At 41.1% G+C, this 15383-nt stretch overlaps 1 protein-coding gene across 3 annotated transcripts in view; it reads right to left on the bottom strand.

Annotated features, from left to right (window-relative positions):
- Positions 1-10068, bottom strand: part of nsg2 (neuronal vesicle trafficking associated 2) — a 105731-nt gene extending 95663 nt beyond the window's left edge. The window contains exons 1-3 of one of the 3 annotated variants that reach the window (XM_070877264.1): positions 9954-10068; positions 8754-8920; positions 8127-8246 (exon numbers count right to left, since the gene is read on the bottom strand). In XM_070877264.1, coding sequence (XP_070733365.1) covers positions 8127-8246; positions 8754-8882 — 249 coding nt within the window. In that variant the 5' untranslated portion in view covers positions 8883-8920; positions 9954-10068. Of the gene's footprint in view, positions 1-8126; positions 8247-8753; positions 8921-9525; positions 9566-9953 lie in introns of those variants that run through there. The other 2 variants (XM_070877265.1, XM_070877266.1) reach the window with 2 other exon arrangements.
- Positions 10069-15383: the final 5315 nt, after the last annotated feature.

Below are 15383 nucleotides of genomic sequence, written 5' to 3'. Positions count from 1 at the left end.
TATAAAAGCATGTACATAGACAATTAATCCTTCCTCCATCGCATACTGCTAATGTTTTTGTGAATATGATGAACATAATGAATGCCTATTTCTATCATACATGTAAAATATGTCCTCAGTCCTCAAACACTTTTCTAGTGAGTAATAAGTCTGAAAAATTGCTGTAATCAGGTCTTCGTGCTTAGCTAAAATATCACTAACCAGTGGAAAACAAAACAGGGATTTGTTTTGACAACATAGTCAAAAATATTGATGGTTACATCTTATTACCAGACACTATATTAGCTGATCTCCCATGGTGTTGCTCAGGGATAACAATGTTTCTAAGAATAGAAGCATCATACCATGTAATGGACAATGCATTATTCAATTCCTAAGGTAGAGCTCTATGTACCTGGTGTATTTCTTTAACGCTACATAGTCTAATTATCGTGAAGAGACATAGTTTAAGGTCAATTAGAGGCTTATTACTGGTAAGCAGATGCTGAGGTGAATCAGACTTTATGCTCTATTGCTCAGGAAATTTCTCTGAAACTAGCAAAAAAAGGATTGTTTTAGTTCTCTGTATTCATACTTTTTTATGTGTGACACAGAAATGTGCTTGTCTGACATCAAGTAGTAATAATTATCTGACATTCATGGCTGTTGCCTCTTTCCTGCTGAATGTTCTATAATGACACTGGATAAGAAAAGGTAATTAGCTATTTGCAAAAATGATTTTGCATATATTGAGATATATATATAATCTATTTCTTATATATACTAATAGTTCGCTGTGTATATAACACATATAATATAATACCATACAGTAACCCATTCCTTGGGAATAAGTCTAAAAATTTTAATTTTCAGTTCAAAATAACAAAAGTTTCTTGGGAATAGAATGGTTCCGTCAACACTATAGTTAAGAGAAATCCATACAGGAAATCAGTGTAATGTTAAACAGTTAAAGGTTGAACCATGGAATATTGGCAGAGTATTTGGGAGTGAAACTTTGGCAGGGGTGCGAAACAAATGGATCGGCTGCCTGTTAAACTCACTGCCTGATTTTCCTGCCCATTGAAGTCAATGAAAAGGAAAATTGGGTGGGGTGTGTACTGCCCATTTTATGTTCCCATCAAAGTTGAATTTCACCCCCTTTATATCGCATTTATTTATACTATCAAATCTCTCTTGGTATTGCTGACTGTAAGTTGGAGGATTTTCTGTTTTATAAAGGAAGAAACATTATACCGTGTAACACACAACATATTATTCTGCAGTAAAGGTGGATATAATCTAGCCTGTCTCATTAAGGCCATAAGTCTACTACGGTAAATAGAGACCACCTGAAGTCAATTAGAGGTGAGTATTGTTTTTTGATAGTTTAGTAGCTCCTTGGTAAAGCCCAATGGCACTTTCCAAAAGAACAGAAAGAACTGACTTTTGTTTTATCTTTTTTAATATATTTGACCCTTTGAAGTGTGATATCTCAAGTGTGTCAGACACACTTGCAGTGGATGTAAGACTTTTTATATATACTAGCAGATCTCCTGTGTTATTGCTTATCAAATGATATATCATTATAAATCATATGTTGTCATAATGTAATGCACAAAGTATTATTCTGCCACTAAGTTGGAAACTTTAAACTGGCCTGTGTCTTTCGGACTACAATTGTTATAAATGAACACTGCCTGAGATTACTTGGGAATTAATTGTTGTTTCATCAGGGAACTGTGCAGATTAGAATGTGCTTGTCAGTTTCAGATTGCAGATCTGAAGCACCCAGCATTTAATATTGTTTTGCATCTTTCGGATGAGATGTTAAACCTCCCTTAGATGGATGCAAAAGATCCCATAGCACTATTTTGAAGATGAGTAGAGGAGTTAGCCCCGGTGTTCTGGACAATATTTATCCCTCAATCAACATGATTAAAACAAATTATTTGGTCATTATCACATTGCTGTTTGTGGGTGATTGTTGTGCGCAAATTGGCTGCCGCATTATCTACATTACAACAGTGACTACACTTCAAAAAAGTACTTCATTGGCCGTAAAGCCCTTTGGGATGTCCGGTGGTCATGAAAGGTGCTATATAAATTCAAGTCTTTCTTTCTTATTTCTTTCTGTAACAAATTGTGACATCTGAAATGTGTCATCTGGAGTGTGATGCCTGTATGTGCCGATGTACCTTTTTAATATTTTATTAGTGAATCTCCCACAGCATTTATCACTGTAAGTCAGATAACTGCACAGTTTATGTCAGGAGTTTTATACCATGTTAACTGTCTCCCTTTAAGGTTACAAAATCCAACTGCTGTCAAGTAAACATTTAGATGCCCAATCCCCATTTATATTCTGCCAGCAAGCTGAGCACACCGAATGGCTGCCCCACTGCAGCTCGCCATGCTGAGCCAGCCGACAATCGGAGCCTGGGGTGCAGCAGACAATCCCAGCAGGGGGGGGGCCTCGGACAGGCTGACAACAGTAGATATTTTGGGGGGGCCAAAAGGAGCACTCCTGCTCCTCTTGCCTCACCAAAAAAGAAATTAGACATTTCCTGGTCGGTTTTGTGAGCAGCAGCCAGCAATCCATTTGAGGACCACTCACCACCCGGTACAAAAGCGCAGAGTGTGACTGTGCATGCTCTGCCCATTTGTACCATGAAACTGCAATCGGGGTCTAATGGATATCATAGAATCCTGATTTGTACATTTTAATGAGGTTCCTGCCTGATTCAGGTGGCTGCCTGGGTCACCCTTGTGAAGACCCCAGGCAAATGCTGGAAGACGGAATCAGAGTGGGAACGGGGTGATAAGTGTAGCACTCCAATTTTAATGGTAGTACCATCCCGTTCCCGCCAGGTGGACTAAGCTAAAATCGGCCCTCATTTTTAATAGAAAAAATCAGTTTGCTCATACAAAAAATTCAAAATTCTTAGTTTACATTGTTATCTTGAGATTTCACTCTCAGAATCAAAAAGTAAATTAGTTGTTACCTTACTTAATGCAAATGTATAAACAAATCTTTTGTAAGTAGTGATTTGGTTTTAGAATTGTAAATGGAAACAATAGACAGGACAATTGTTTAGTATCCTGCTGTCTATAAGCTTTTGCCTTTATCAGTTTGATACGCTTCCTAAAGTATAAAAGTTAGTAGGTTTTATTTGAAACGTTAACTCAAAACCTTCTTAAATTCACCCTCCTATTTGTGTTCAAAGAATTTTCTAAAACACGCAGCTGAAATATTATCATACATAAAGATATAACCTAATTTTTCCACTGAGAAAAAAATAAGTAGATTATTTTGGAATTTGAACAAAGGCAAATACAGGTGTGCCATCAATGCTTTCTGTATTTAAAGTGATCTTTAGCTGTTTCTGTCCGTTTCTCTCTTCCCCTCTCTCTCCAACAACCTCTTTGCAGATAAAAATGTCAATTTCTGCATGAATGAAGCTATTGAAATTTGTCCTCGACCTTTTTACAACTAATTTGGCAAATCATCCAAATTGATCGTTAAAATCTAAAAAGAAACACTTTTCCTGTTGGCTGACAAAATCCAATTGATGCACCCCAGGATACGGAGAACAGTGCACACACTCATCCTGCAACAACTCTCTTCAGCTGAAGGCTTGATAGCTTTGGGCAAAAATATCAAGTCAAAGGCCAGGCTTTTGAGTAAGGCTGAGTAATGAAGTTACTCAGACACAGAAAATAATTTGGGGGATTTGGTTTAATTGTGTTATTGTGAAATGTGTAATTTTTCGTGTCTTTATCATATTATGAGCCTTATTTTGAATCCATATAGGAAAAAAGGTGGACAAAAGATTTTTGAAAAGAGGATTTTGAGCAATTCATTCAATTTCTTTATTTAACCGACTAGCAGAATTTTCTGGCTTTAAGTTTTGATTTGACTTTGATATACAAATATGACATTTTACCCAAATTTGCATGATTAGTCTATGAGGAGTGTAACACCAGAATGTGATGCAGGATATGTGATCTTCATATGACAGGAAGTGCACACAGACACACTACTTTATATTAAAGATATGTATAGATGTAGATATTAATTATTAGATATTAATTAGATATTAAGAGCATGAAGAGGCCAAGCGCAGGCAGCGGAAGGAGCGTGCGGTAAACCAGCCCCACCGACCCCTTCCCTCGACAAATGTCTGTCCCACATGTGGCTCTCGTATCGGAGTGTTCAGCCATCAAAGAACTCACTTTGGGAGTGGAAGCAAGTCTTCCTCAATTCCGAGAGACTGCCTATGATGATGAGATATTAATTGATTAGTGTCAGCTCTGGCTCACTAGTAGTACTGTTTTCTCTGAGCGAGAAGTTCAAGCCCCATTCCAGAGAGTTGAGCATGTAATCTAGTGAAGAAGTGTTGCATTGTGGGAATGCTATCTTCTTTCAAATGAGATGTTAAGCCAAGATCTCACCTGCCTGTTTCAGCTGGACATAAAAGATTCCTGGCACTATTCAAAGATGAGTAAGGGAGTTCTACTAGTGCCTTGGCCAATATTTATTCTTCAACCAACATCACTAAAACAGATTATCTAATCATTATCTGATTATATTGGTTATGTTGATAGAGTTAGATGAGGAAAGACGGGAGGAGGTTCGAGTGAAGCGTAAACACTGCATGGACTGGTTAGGCTGAATAGCCTGTTTCTGTGCCATATAATCCATGTAATCCTATGTAATCTTATCTCATTGCTGTTTGAGGAACCTTGCTGTGAACAAATTGGCTGCCGTGTTTCCCTACATCATAATAGTGAATACATTTCAAAAATACTTAATTGGCTGTGAAACACTTTATGATATCCTGAGGTTGTGAAAGACATTGCATATGAATGCACGTTCCTTCTTTCTTTAACTATTATTACATCTCTATTATTGTTACTGATGTCACTGCAATCTATTTTGAATTTTAGTATGGTGGAGGAGATAAAATATAAATGTTCCATTTTGTTCAACAAGTTTTTATTAATCACATAATTTCAATTTCTGCCGATAAACTGTGGCTGGTATGGCTAACTGTATAACGACATTGCATGAACATTCTCAGCGGCTATCTGCATCAGGACCGACTCCTCTGGAATGATGCCAGGAGCAGAGTTGGAACACTTGATACTGTGCTATGTAGCCAGAGAAAACAGAAGACAAGGACCTGGAGCCACTACTACCAGATTTCATAAGAGCTTGTCAGGTTGGGCCCAACAGTGGCACATGCAATGAGGTCACACCATGCTTCAGGCCCAAAGAAATCTTATGTCAAACAGTAAGAACCCCCAACAGAGCAGTATGCAAATCTTAGGTTTCTATGAGTGGACAGGCCTGGTAAATGTCTTATGATAGCTGCATTATCCAGTGTGCAAGAAGAACAGAAAAAAATCAATAGCCCATGCTTTGTGTGAAATTTGGCACATAAATTTACTTTGTGCCATCTGGACACACAGACGTGTTGCTTTCTCGCATTCTATGAATGAGCAGTAGATGCGGATATTTTAGTTATATATATTTTAATCCAACTAGTGTATCTGTGCATTTAAGAAAGTTATCCCTGTCTTTGCATTAAGTTAATGTGAGAATCAAAACTATCCAGTAAGTCAGCTGCAGAATAAAGAAGAATTTATTAACAAAATGTAGCCGTTCTGGTCATTTCACGGCTCCATACAGGTTTTATTGCACCTCATTGCACCCTATGAATGTAGTGATTTGTAATAACATTTTAAATAAACAGGAATATATATATGTATAAAAATGTATATTATTTAGAATGTGTAGGGGGTTTCATGTTCAATGTGACATCAGAGCATAAGTTAGCAATTATGTTTTCCATCTCACTCTCATTAATAAAATATATGCAAAGATATGAGAAAATGATATATCCAGATAGTCTGTACTGAAAATAAAAAATCTACAACAAAGCAGCATATTAAGGCAGAGATGCTGAGAATAATGGTCTCGTAGAATGAGTGATACTTAATTTTAATGCAGTAGCCTTCAGTAAAGAGGGACTTTGATGCGCCATCTTCCGTTTTATATCAAATGTTTTCTAAATGATGTTTTACATGATTTTACTTAGCAGTTTTACAAGCTGCATGAAGCACTCTCATTATTAATCGTGGATCTAAATAAATACAACTTAGATTTATATTATATAATTTATATAATACATTTGGCAAGGAACTTATAACAGTGTGTTTGTTTGTTTAGCTGTGTGAAATATATTGTTTACGCACGAGTATTTGTTATATGATTTGTTTCTGTGTTCCCACTTTTGTTGCTTCTATAATCAGATTCATTTTAATGACAGTGTCATGAGATAGCATTATTTTTACACATTGAGACAGTTAATAAAATTATGTCAAGGCAAATAGGATTCATCCAGCTAAGTGTATTATGATATCCCATTAGATATGTGTTTCAGTCACCACTTTGTTTTAATCTACCTTCTAGTGTTCAATCACATATCTGGACTCTAATTAGCTGAAGTTATTCATTAATATTAACACCTGTTCTTGGTGGTTTGGGAAAATGTTTGCAATTCCATTTTGTTGTGGAAGATACTGTAGAGCTACTCCTTGTCATGACAATATTAACTCATTTATAAACAGTATGGATTCCTCAGGTAGGTCTGAGACTATCCCGGACCATATTTATTCTTCTCAGAAATGCAACTTTTATCATGTCCAAGTCCAGATTTTTTTCTTGCTTGCTTTAGCCTCATACTGGGAGTGATCTAGTGATTTGATTCATGGAGTTCGGACAATACCTTCATCGAGTAGTTGGAACAGTCAACTTGAGTATGCCCTTGAAACTGGATTGAAAATAGAATCCCTGTTGAGTACTAATTCATCTGTATGGAATGGCTTTAACTAATCTGGTATTAGCCAAAATAAAGGTATTTGAAAAGGAGGTAGAAACAGTAATCTTGGCTCTTCATGTACCTGCAATACAAGTTCCATGTGCAGCTAATAAAACTTGAATCTATTGCTGAACTTAAAAAAATAGATTTATGTGAAATGCAGCTATAGCGAAACCTGTTTCAAGAGACTTCTTGCACAGTATGATTAACTGGCTATAGTGACCAATATCAGTATCAATAACAATGATTCTGACTTAAACCTGTATTCAGAGACTATCTGCCTATAATAATCACTTGAAAACAATGGACTCACACTAAATTCCAAAAGTGGCTAGTGATACTTGAAAACCAGTAGAATTTGCAGAAAAATGGTGAATATGCACAAATATATTCTAACTTATAATGGTAGTACAGAATAATATTGGTCCAAAAGAAACTCAAAGCAATTTTCTGTTTGTTTTTGTTTTTTATTATTAGCCATGTTGCTTTGCCACAATATTTATTTCTGGATGTAGGACCAATAAGCTGGCCCTCTGGGGCAAACAGGAAGCAAGCAGGGTAATTTCCTGCCCTTCTAAGAGAACACTGGATGCCAGATCCCCACTGGCATTAGTTTGCATACATAACTAGATCATTTTAAAATGTGCTTTGTGTGACCTACCTGCTTTGTGCTTGATTAGAATTCATACTACTTTGTCATACTTAATCTAAGAAAAGAAATAACTGAATACACTCCCATGCTTATTATACATTTCCTAGATACCAATTGCATGTGAAATATTAATTTTATTTTAATCCATTGGTTATATCTCCAGACGATATGAAACCACCTCAATCCATTTGCAATATCAATGATTCTATCTGACAGCTAATATCTTTAAATTATTACTCTGTATATTTTATAGTACATTTTGCATAACTTTGATACATGACAAAACTATGAACATTGTCTCATTAATAGGACTGCGATTTTTTTAAGTTGGTGTTAAAAGGCTATCATTATAGGAAGAGAGATACATCGTTCAGTTTTATTTAAAAAATATCGAATGTGTTTGATTCTGAAAAAGTAAAAAAAAGATTGCTCAAGCCAAGTCACTGCACTGTGTTAAATACATTTCTCTGATTGCGAATTATAATAATAAGACTGTTCGATTAGTTGTCTACTTAATCCTCGCACTGAGCCGGAGATAATGGATATTGCGTTAAAATATATTTTCAGATTTACCGCCTAACAATAAAATGAACAAGTGCTTAAAGCTTTACCTTGAGCCTTTCGGATACCCCGTCGTTGAAGCTGATTGTGAATTCAGCTATTTTCGGTACCCGCAGCTTCCCTTTGTTCTTTTGATCCGACTGGAATTCGGTTCTCGTTTTCACCACAACCTAGGAGACAAGAAAATCAGGGCGTGTCGGTCTCTTTAACCTGTACGGTTAATCGTTACAATTACTGAAAATATTTCATTAAATATAAAATTATGCCATTGTCGAAATGCACCGCGCATTAGAATATATTCTGAAAATGTATCGTTAATCCACACTCTCCTGCCCCACCCCATTCCCATTCCCCTCTGCAGACGCGTTCTTCCACTGTGTATTCACTGGGGTCAGCACCTAATAACCTTATGTGTTTCAGTCAATTTACATTCATCTTTACTTAACTTTTCATTGACCCGCAACAACCCCGGAAAAACTGAACACGTCCGTGGCTACTCGGAATAGCTAAATAGTCAAAATAAACTCATAGGAAATGTTTTATTCTTTGTACATATTGTGAATTTGTCGAAATACATTAGTACTATTCAAGAAAGAATACGTTTGGCTCAAATGCTGTAGTGTCATTAAAGCGGACGTATTGCTTCAGCCAGTGAGTTGCCTGAAGTAGCCCAGTACCTTGTCTGGAGCAGGGAACTGCAGATGATTCACATCCAAGGGTGTGATCAAGGGGACGGTGTGAAAATTATCATCGCTACAAGATTGTTTGGTATTTTTTTCATTCAAGTTACTCCCCAGCTTCACCATTATTCACGAGGGTGGCTGCTTAACGTGCTTTCCAAAACCTGCAACAACAAAAACAGAAAAGGAAACAATGTTTTGACACAGGGCAGGAAGAACAAGAGTTGGTTCCTTCAGAAAAGAAAATCTTCCAAGAGCAGCTCCTTTTTAATCCAAGCTGTGAATTCAGTACAATGCCATCCTCTTCATACAGGACTCGGCAAGGACGAGCTTGGAATACTAATCGACTCCCTTTCGTGCCCATACTGTGCTGCGATAAATCCCAAAGCGATTTATAAAGCACCATATGTTAAATAAAACAATATAATTTAACCCTCACGGTCACCGCAACATCACAGATGTATAGCAGACTCAAAACTGATAGGTGTTAGCCAGTAGCAAAAATAAGACGATAGGAATATTCTATACATATCGATATCAGGATTATGTGCAATTGAATATTAATAGAATCTCAATAGCGAAAAAAAGGATGCACTATTGAATTCATTTCGTTTCTCGTATGGTGTTTACGAAGTAAAATGGAAAGCAGCATTCGCATTTTCGTTTCTGGGGAGCTGCACTCCTTGCGATGACTGCATTGTTATCGATACATCGCCTTAAAGCTTTCACGTTAAGATTCTTTACAACTTGAAGAATTGTTGAGAATTACATTTCGGATAGGATTGAAAGGAGAACACGCATGCCTCCCCTTTCCCAAAGTAATAAAAAAAAACATGCACAAAGTGGATGAGCATATCCCATAGCCATTTTTCTGTTGTCCTTGGTACCGTGCCGTCAGCACAGCACCTGCTCTGATCTGGCGTCCGCGATGTATCATTTATACTTGCCTAATTTGCAACACGACGATTATTAATCACTAATAATAAATGCTGTTGTTCTGCGATCGGTCAAAGCCAGCCGTTACAGTATATTATAACGCGGATTAACTTATTACTCAAACACCTTACACGTTGGAAATGCCAATCGAATATTCACTTTGGAGAAACGTGACGTCCGTTGAAAACCGGACCGTCCGAAGTACGTACGAGAAAATGTGTAAAGTGGTTTTACTACTATGCTCCTTTGATGTATACTTACAGAATAGGTGATTTTACCTTTACAAAAAGCACCTGATGTTACAAGATGGCGTTTCGGTAAGGGAGGATTTTGCAGTAGATTCTGACCAGAGAGCGCTCCTGCCGCAGACTGAACAGCTTTGGTGCTGAAAGTGAAAGCTCCGTGCGCTGCGGGATACTGACGTCCAACCCAGAGCCCTTAATGCTCCACTCTGCATTGTACAAACAACGCCGCCTACTGCATTTACCAGCAAAACTCTGGTACTAGCTGTATCGAAACAATTACTGTCTTTTTAATTTTTAAAAATCACAATATTTAAAAACTATAGTTTAGTGAGAGCCCATATTTCCTTAAAAGTTTAAAAGAAAACTTTTCTAAATTGTCACGGTGTGTTGTTTCAGGATCATTGCAGCGAGCTACCCTGCTTTGGGGATATTAAACAATTGGGGAAAAATTAGAGGGAAATACAGGTTTAATGAAATATGAATAAACTAGGGCAAAGTAAGTGGTAAAAAAACTCTACTCCCCAAATAACAATGTGTGCATCGCCACCCATTTCTATTTTGAGACTGACTTACAGTTTCAACCAGTTGAAAGCGGAACAAGGTATTTCTTTCATCGAGGGTATATAATGGCAACTAATGGTTCGCCAAATTGAAGACTTGACGAGAATTCAGCAATGACCCGGAAGCTAGTGAATATTGAGATCTAACCAATTTTTACTTTTGTTTGAAACAGAACTGCAAATCCCCTCCCATCCCCTCCTTTTCAAAATGTGAAAGGGATGCCAAAAGTTAATACACACAGACACAAGTCCACTTTTTACATACTTATATGTATAAGGATATGGAGTCCTTAGTTATCAATCTTTTCATACTCATCCTCAACACGCAGTACAACTGAAGCACAATCTCACCCTGCCCTGGCCTGTCCGAGTTTGGACCTTCGTATCCATCGCTCCATGGCTGTAAATTAGCACATCTGGCAAGAATTTCACCATTTTTTCAGATAGTAAATTAAAAACATTTTACATTATATATATATTTATGTAAATTTAAATTGCATATGGGGTACATAAGTAGGTTTAAACCTACTCCTGGTCCTATATAAACTTGTGACAAGCATAAATCAATTTGGCATCACATACATATCTGTAATTTTAATCTGACCATCTGTACGGCGAACATCTGAAATTCCAAGCAATGCATTGACGGTTTAGTGTTTAACCTGCACAGAGGCCAACTCTTCATCAAGTGCACTTTAAGTTAGTCCCAAATGTTCTTGTAGACAGGTCTAATTCTACATGTAAAGATTTGGAAAGAAACAGCCTTTTAAGGTGGGTCGGTGAGAAATTGGGCTCATTAGCACCTGTTTTTTGGGCACGACGTGTACCCTTAGAGCTCCAAAATCACGTCTATGGCGTGCATACACACTTGTGGGGCACATCGCGCCAGACGCTATATTGGTGCAGGCATTAGCGCACGCAGAGCAGGCAAATTATGACGTCAATCAGCAGTGCTATTTTGGAGCTCAATGCTCCAGCGAACACCTTCGCTGAACCTCGCACAGCTGAACACATTCAGCAGCAGGAAGGACCACCCACCCCCATTGACCATCTCCATTAAAAGCGATCAACAACTTACCGGTTAATTGCTGGTTGATTTCTTCTGGCTGTTGCGGTGATTCTACAAATGTTTGGTGCTTTCTATAGTTGTTTCAACTTGCAAAAGTCTACAGGGAGTGGTGTGGTAGGAGCTGAAGGAATTTCTGCTGACTTCAAGGCTTCTGCACAAATCAGTTGCTCCTACACATGGGTGCACTAGTGGGCATTACCCTTGGAATACAGCATGATTTGGAGAATGAACAGAGGCCATGCAGACAGGACAAGCTGCTGAAAGAGGGAAGAGGAGAAGAAGAACTCGCAGCAGGAGGCCATATCCACCCAGGGTACTCAGGGAGCATTTCTCCTGAACCTCAGCGAGCAACAACGTGTCAGATGTCTGCGCTTCAGAAAGTACGTCCTCACTGAAATTTGCCACTTGCTGCAGCCACAACTGTAAACTCAGAGCAGGGCAAGGACCGCATTGCCAGTAACAGTGAAGGTGACCACGCCATGAACTTTAATATAGCTAGCTCCTTCCAGGCTGGAGCTGGAGAGATTTGCAACATCTCAAAGTTTGTTGTCCATTATGCAAGGGAGGTCACTGAGGTTTGTTATTTAAAGAGAGCTAACTACATTTCATTCCCTCTTGCCAGGGACCTGCAGGTGGAGCAAGCACACAGCTTCGCTAGGATTGCAGGCGTCCCCATGGTACAGCGTGCCATTGACTGTGAGCACATAGCTTTGCAGATGCTGCATGTCAACTCTGCCTTATACCAGAACAGAAAGGGATTTCACTCCCTCAACGGCCAGCTGGTGTGTGACATAGGTAGTGAATCATGCAAGTCAATGCCCAGCATCCTGAGAGCACTTATGATGCCTTCATTCTGCGAGTCTGCTGTGCCAGTTACATTTGAGCCATCATGGCAAACCAAGGGGTGGCTACTGGGCGACAAGGACTATCCATTGACGACATGGCTGATGACTTTGGTGCGCAACCCATGCACATGTGCACAGCATGCATGCAATGAAAGTCATGCTGCCACATGAAATGTGATATAGCAGACCATTGGCATACTGAAACAACGCTTCTAATGCCTGGACCACTCTGGAGGAGCTCTGCAGTACTCAGCCGAGTGGGTGTCAAGATTTGTGGTAGTTTGTTGCATGATGCACAATAATGAGGGCACAACCCTTACCACCAGCTGTACGGTGAGCAGCTGAGAAGCAGGAGCATGAGGAGGAGAAGGAAGAAGAGGAAGGGGAGGAAGGAGGGAGGAGCCAACATAGACAGCCTCTTTCTGGCCAGGCAGTCCATAAAGTACTCATCTGAGTGTGATGCCAGTAACCGCAGCCCCAATTCATCATACACCAACAGTTCCACAACTTACCTTCCCTCTGTCACTGACCATCACAGCATCCACTTGGCCACAATGCAAGAATAAAAGCCACCACAGAATAAACATTCCAAACCAAATTCAGAAATGAAATCATGCCATATCGCATACAAAAATCAACTAATCATCCTTCAGATTCCCTTAGTGCCTGTCCTAGTGCTCCTATGAAGTGCTACCCCAGTGGTGCAGCATGGCTGGTGGAAGGTTGCTGACTTTCAGTGGAGAAGACTGCAAATGGCCTTGGAGGGCAACTTGAGCAGCTCTGGGCCTAGAAGGCCCAGCTGCCGACTGCACAATCTTGGCATGGGCAGCAGCAGTCTGGGCAGGCTGGTTGACAGGCAACAGCAAGAGCACTGGCAAAGTTGCAGGGGTGGGAGGACAAATGCTGTCTTCCTGAGAGGACAGTTTCATTCATCATTCTTCTTAGGCTGCCCCATCAAAGTCCTCATCCGTGTCTTTTGTAGCAGAACCCATCTGCGACCTCATCCTCTGGCACACTGGCATGTGCGCTATCCTTGCCCTGACTTCAGCCCACTCGCGCCTGGTGTCTCACCACATGCAGCTCTCGCCTCCAATCCAGCCTCTGAGATATGCACAGTGTCAGTATCTGAGCTGGTGGATGCGAGTGTGAAAGGAACTGATGGTGTTGACTTCATTATCACTCTCTTCTTGGTGTTCCTCCGCTGCCTGGTCAGGTTGCATCTCTTGGGTATCTAAAAGTAAAAAGGCAGAAGGGTAATGTTGTGGTCCAAGGAGTGGGGAGGGGGATAATAAGAGGTGCATGCTTGCACCATCTGCAGCTTGTAAATCAGAATTGAGTGCGGGATGAGGGTGAAGTGGGATGTGAAAAGTGAGGATTAGGCATGAGAATACCGTCATCTTCGATGGTTTCAGCCCTGCCGCTGGCCATCGTCTCAGCGTGGCCATCTTAATAAAGGCCAGCACCATCTCCTCCATAGGGGTTAGGACCCGCAGGCACACCTGTTCCCCTCATATTAGTTCCTGTTGCCTCCAGTTGTGCGCCAACTTGTCCTGCAAGAGAGAGAGAAGTGTGTCAGTGAGTGTTGTGCAATTTGTTTGGGTGATGTGGCTGTCTTGTTTGAATAGCTGGCAGTGTGAGGTCACTGAACTTCGTGCTGCACTGCAGCTAGGTCCTTGGGGATTGACTCCTGGCATTGACCTCCAGCGCATTCTGCTTTCACTGCCTTTTGACCATGTGCCGGGAGGGCCTCCTCCACCACTGTGGTTCCAGGACATCTCTCCTCCTTTCCACCTCCTCTACCAAGACCTCGAGTGCAGAGTCCAAAATCCTTAAACGCGCTCTTCCCTGTTGTGCCATTCCTCCTTCTTTCCAAGGTCAAAATCTCTTCAACAACTTCCAGCAGCTGCTCCAGCCACAATGCACTACCCCATTAAGCATTGGAGGCTATCTTTAAGTGGTGTTAACCTCTCATGATACTGGGCTCTTGTTGATCCTGCCAGCCAATGATCCTGGAGAAACACTAGGGGGGGATAGGAGAATTGGAGCCGGCCACCGGAGGATTGTGTCTGGCTTCATCATCATTTTGGGGGGACAGCCCTCTTGAGGGGGTCTCTGATCAGGGAGGGTGGGCAGGCAGGGAATCTGGATCCAGGAGGTAGGTATAAAGCCACCTACCTTCTGGATGCAGCAGTTCCTGCCTCTGTTTAACTGCGGGGTTTCATGAATTGTGTGAAACCCGTCCCCAGGCAGCTAAAATCAAAATGGATGGGGATACCTATAGAGCATCCGAAATCCGGAAACCTAGGTACTGAGGCCATTCCAGATTTCGAGTATTCCCCGATTTTGGAATGTCTTTTGGACGTCCCAAATCTGGAAATGCCTGGGCCGTGGTAAAGGTGGGGGGGGGGGTGGGGTGGGGGGTGTCCAGCGGCAGCCAAGGCTGAGCTGGCAGGATCTGGCACCTGCTGAGGCGGGGGGGGGGGGGGGTTGGGCTGGCGGCGGCCGAGGTGGGGGAGGGGGATATGGTGGCAGCCAAGGCCGGGGGGAGGACGGGTCCGGCGGCAACCAAGGCGGGAGAGGGGTCCAGGGTGGCGACCGAAGTTCAAGGCCACGGGAATGGGGGTCCAGCGGTGGCCGAGGTCCAAGACGATGGGAACGGGGGTCCAGCGGCAGCTGAGGCGGAGGCAGCGGGGAGGGTCCGGGGTGGCGGCTGAAACGGCCGAGGTCCAAGGCATGTCCGGATTTCAGAACATTTTCTGGATTCTGGACAACCCCGCCATGGATCGTTCCTGTGTCCGGGTTCCAGAACATTCCGAATTTCGGAACTCCGGATTTCGCACGCTCAACTTGTAATAGCGGTTTCTAGTCTTATTACAATACTGAAATGAGGTAACGTCCCTTGGGAGTGGGTTAGTTGCCTGTCCCCCATCCTGCCTCCGGCAAAATCAAAAGTGGGCCGTTGGAGGCGGAGG

This window comes from Pristiophorus japonicus, chromosome 4 (assembly GCF_044704955.1).
Source record: "Pristiophorus japonicus isolate sPriJap1 chromosome 4, sPriJap1.hap1, whole genome shotgun sequence".
In the NCBI taxonomy this organism is placed as follows: domain Eukaryota; kingdom Metazoa; phylum Chordata; class Chondrichthyes; family Pristiophoridae; genus Pristiophorus; species Pristiophorus japonicus.
This window is presented reverse-complemented; position numbering and strand designations above follow the sequence as displayed.